The sequence below is a fragment of the Carlito syrichta genome, unplaced genomic scaffold (genome assembly GCF_000164805.1).
Source record: "Carlito syrichta isolate Samal-C Ts95f unplaced genomic scaffold, Tarsius_syrichta-2.0.1 Scaffold288153, whole genome shotgun sequence".
Taxonomy (NCBI): Eukaryota; Metazoa; Chordata; class Mammalia; order Primates; family Tarsiidae; genus Carlito; species Carlito syrichta.
The window spans coordinates 508,028-511,564 of NW_007232249.1; the positions used below are offsets into that span (position 1 = coordinate 508,028).

The following is a 3,537-nucleotide window of genomic DNA, read 5'->3' on the forward strand; positions in this document are numbered from 1 at the left end:
GTGTGGTAGCCATGAGCATGCCACTGTACTCCAGCCTGGGCAACAGTGAGACTCTGACTCAAAAAAAAAAAGTTAGCTGGGCTCGGTGGCTCAGCCTGTAATCCCGCGCCTTTGGGAGGCTGAGGTGAGTGGCTCGCCTGAGCCCATGGGTTCGAGACCTCCTGGGCAACTTGGTGAGACCTCATCTCTACAATAAATCAAAAATGAGCCGGGCGTGGTAGCGCGCGCCTGTAGTTCCAGCTACTTGGAAGGCTGAGGTGGAAGGATTGCCAGAGCCCAGCAGGTCGAGGCTGCGGTGGCCAGGAGCGGCCACTGCACTCCAGTCTGGGTGACAGAGTGAGAAAAAAAAAAAAAAGTTGTATTACTATATTTTTTATCTTGTTTATTGAGGTGTTTTTGGTCACTGCCTTAAATGTTGCACCTGAGATGAGTACCTCACTTGATTCACCCTTATCTCTGCCCTGCAATTACATCCTAGCTTCAAGGACTTCCATGACTCTCCACCATCTTCTGGAGAAAGCCCAGGTGCTCAACCTGGCATTCGGCACCTGTCCACTGTCGCCCCTTCCCTGCTCTTGCTCCACTGAACTCCTGGGGCCACAAGCCCAAGTTTCCAGGCCGTATACACAATATTGTCCCTGCCAGAATGTGCCTTCATCTCACAACTCCCTCATGATCCAAGACTGTCCCAGTGAACATTTCCCACAGCTCCTCTCCCCTTAGCTTCCCCCAAGAAGCACAAGTTGTTTCCACACCACCAAGAATGCCCCTACCTTGGCAGGCCAGGTGCTGCTCCCTAGAAGGCGCCATCTTCCCACCTCATGCCCAGCTCAGCTCTGGGCACTTAATACATGCCCATGACCTGTGATAATTAAGCAACCCCCCCCCAACCAAGACAAGACAGCTGGGGCCTGGTGCAAAGGTTTATTGCTGAGTCTGCACATCTAGCAGAGGGGAGTGTGAATCATGTCCTTGCCAGACGGAAGTTCCTTGTCCCCGACTACAGCACAGGCCCTGGCCCTTGGGCATAAGCAAAGATTTGGTGCTTGTTGAGAAAGGAGAGAACAAGGATGAGGGGGACATGAGCCTTTGTCCCTGATGATTCAGGCATGGTCCTCAGTTTCCCCTGCCAGGAAAAGGGCCTTGAATGGAGAAAGGGAGAGAAGCTGCTGGCAGGGACAAGAGGATCATCTGGGTTTGCTTGTAATCCCACCTAAGGTAGACCCCTGTGAGCACAGACTGGGCCTTTGTCCTGTTCTGAATCCTTTGCCTAGAACTGATCGATGGGAACTGGACTCTGTCCCCAGCCACCCCTCAGGACAGTTAGATTATTGGCCATAGCTGGTGTCAACAGACCATACCCTTGGCTGGCCAGCCCAGAGTACTGTGTGTGGGTGGGGGAGGTGGAGTGTGGATCTGATGTCCAAAGACAGAGGGGGCAGATCCTACTGGGGAAGGGGCCAGGGGGTTATTCTGAGCCTGGTATTTGGGGAAGGGTCCCACTTGTGTCTTACCCTGGCATCCAGGGACCCCCAGGTCTGCTCCCCATTACTAATTTATCGATGTGGGGGTTGTATAAGCCAGAGCTAACTTGGACTTTGGAGCCCTGAAGCTGCTGGGAGGGACAGATACTGGCCACTGGGTAGACAGGTGTCAGAGCTGTCACATGGAGGTGGCAAGGCTGGATGGGGTGAGCAGCAGGCCTGCATGTGGAGGGATAGCCACTGGCCTTCATGAACCTCTGGGAGGGAGGGCTGTTTGCTGAGCCCAGACCCCCCAGGTGAGTTGTGGGCCTCCGGGGGCAGGAGAGTTGCTGGAGATTGGTCAGCCGGGCACAGTGCTGAGTCACCGTGAGCTTCAGCTGCCCCAAGTCCTGCCCGTTCCTAGCTGGGGCTGGCTGCTGTGAGTCCTAGAGGCCAGTGCAGCCAGGCAGTAAAGGGCAGGGCTGGGTTTAGGGACATGGGGCTCTGGGAGGCTGTGGAGAGTATGGGGAAGGGTCTGCACCTCAAGATTAGCAGAGCTCAGGGATTTGGGTCTGGGGTTGGTGAGGCAGCAGGCTTGAGCCCAGGAGTCCTGGGGGGCTGATAGGATCCTGGGGGCTGGAGCTACAAGGCAGCTAGGGCTACAGGGTCTGAGGGCAATGGACACGCATGAATTGAGGCACCTGTGAAGAGAAAAAGAAACCGAGTCAGCATTTCTGAGACCCTAAGTAAATGAGTATAAGCATTGTGTGTAGGCTGGCCCTGGAAACTGACACGTGGGGGGTGCTGGGGACAGGCCAAAAGAAAGTAAATGGAGGGTACTTGTGAGCTAGGGGAGGGGCCTGTGACAGTGGGTGGAGTCCGAGGAGCTAGGGTGGAGCCTGGAAGCTGTGGGATCTGGGACCTGGGGATGGGGCGCCAGTTAGCGGAGTGGGGTCGGAGACGTGGAGTGGGGAGCTGGGGGCGGGGCTTGAGGGTAGTGAGACTAAGGGCGAGGAGGGGAGGGCCTGGCCCAGCAAGGACCCCCCACCTCAGAAGAGGCCGCAGTCTTTGAGGTTCTCTTTGATGATGATGTCGGTGACAGCGTCGAAGACAAATTTGACGTTCTGCGTGTCGGTGGCGCACGTCATGTGGGAATAGATCTCCTTCACGTCGCGTCGCATGTTGAGCTCCAGGAACTGCACCTTGATGTAGTTGCCGGCATCGTCGTACGTGTTGGGCCCTGCGGGGAGGAGAGCTCGCACTCTGCCCAGCCCTACCCGGCGCGAGATCGTGAGGCCGGGGCGCCGCCTGGCGGCCGTGCCGAGGCTTCTCACCGTCATAGTCCGGGAAGCAGATGCTGAGGTGTGCCTTTTTTATCTTCTCCGTGAAAACGTCCTTCTTGTTGAGAAAGAGCACGATGGACGTAGTGGCGAAGTAGCGGTGGTTGCAGATACTGTTGAACAGGTGCAGGCTCTCGTGCATGCGGTTCTGAGGAGGGCAGCGGCTGTCGGACGTCGGGGCACACGGGCGGCCGCCCCCACGCGGGCTGCGTCCGACCCGCCAGCCCGGCTCCCGGGGCTCTCGGGCGTGCAGGACCTCCCCGCTCTGCCGCCTCGCAGAGAGCCTCCCCCTCCAACACTCGGTCCCGCTTGTCACTCACCACCTCGTCGTCCTCTACCAGCACCATGTCGTAGGCGCTCAGCGCGGCGATGAAGATGATGCAGGTCACGCCCTCAAAGCAGTGGATCCACTTCTTGCGCTCGGAGCGCTGCCCGCCCACGTCGAACATCCTGCGGGGCCGTGGGGGCCTGAGCCCGCGCAGGGGTCCCCTGGGCCGCCCACAGGCCTCCCCTCTCCCCGTGCTGGCTGGGGAGCTCTCGGTTGGCGCCAGCGCCCTTTCCGCCGACTGAGCATCCGTCGGGCCGCAGGGATGGGGCCTCCGGGACGGGACGGGCTTGGGGCGGTGAACTCCCGGGCAGACCCCTGAGCGAGCGCGCGGGTCGTACCGGAAGTTGAGGTCCTTGAAGGAGAACTGTGTCTCGATGATGCCCGTGGTCTTGACACGAGAACGCAG

General features: G+C 58.8%; 1 protein-coding gene across 1 annotated transcript in view; it reads right to left on the reverse strand.

Annotated features, from left to right (window-relative positions):
* Window positions 1–1,485: 1,485 nt before the first annotated feature.
* Window positions 1,486–3,537, reverse strand: part of GNAT1 (G protein subunit alpha transducin 1) — a 4,520-nt gene continuing 2,468 nt past the window's right edge. The window contains exons 4-8 of the mRNA XM_021710126.1: window positions 3,470–3,537; window positions 3,124–3,253; window positions 2,798–2,951; window positions 2,512–2,703; window positions 1,486–2,164 (exon numbers count right to left, since the gene is read on the reverse strand). Of these exons, the coding sequence (XP_021565801.1) occupies window positions 2,513–2,703; window positions 2,798–2,951; window positions 3,124–3,253; window positions 3,470–3,537 (543 nt within the window). The 3' untranslated portion in view covers window positions 1,486–2,164; window position 2,512. The remainder of the gene's footprint in view (window positions 2,165–2,511; window positions 2,704–2,797; window positions 2,952–3,123; window positions 3,254–3,469) is intronic.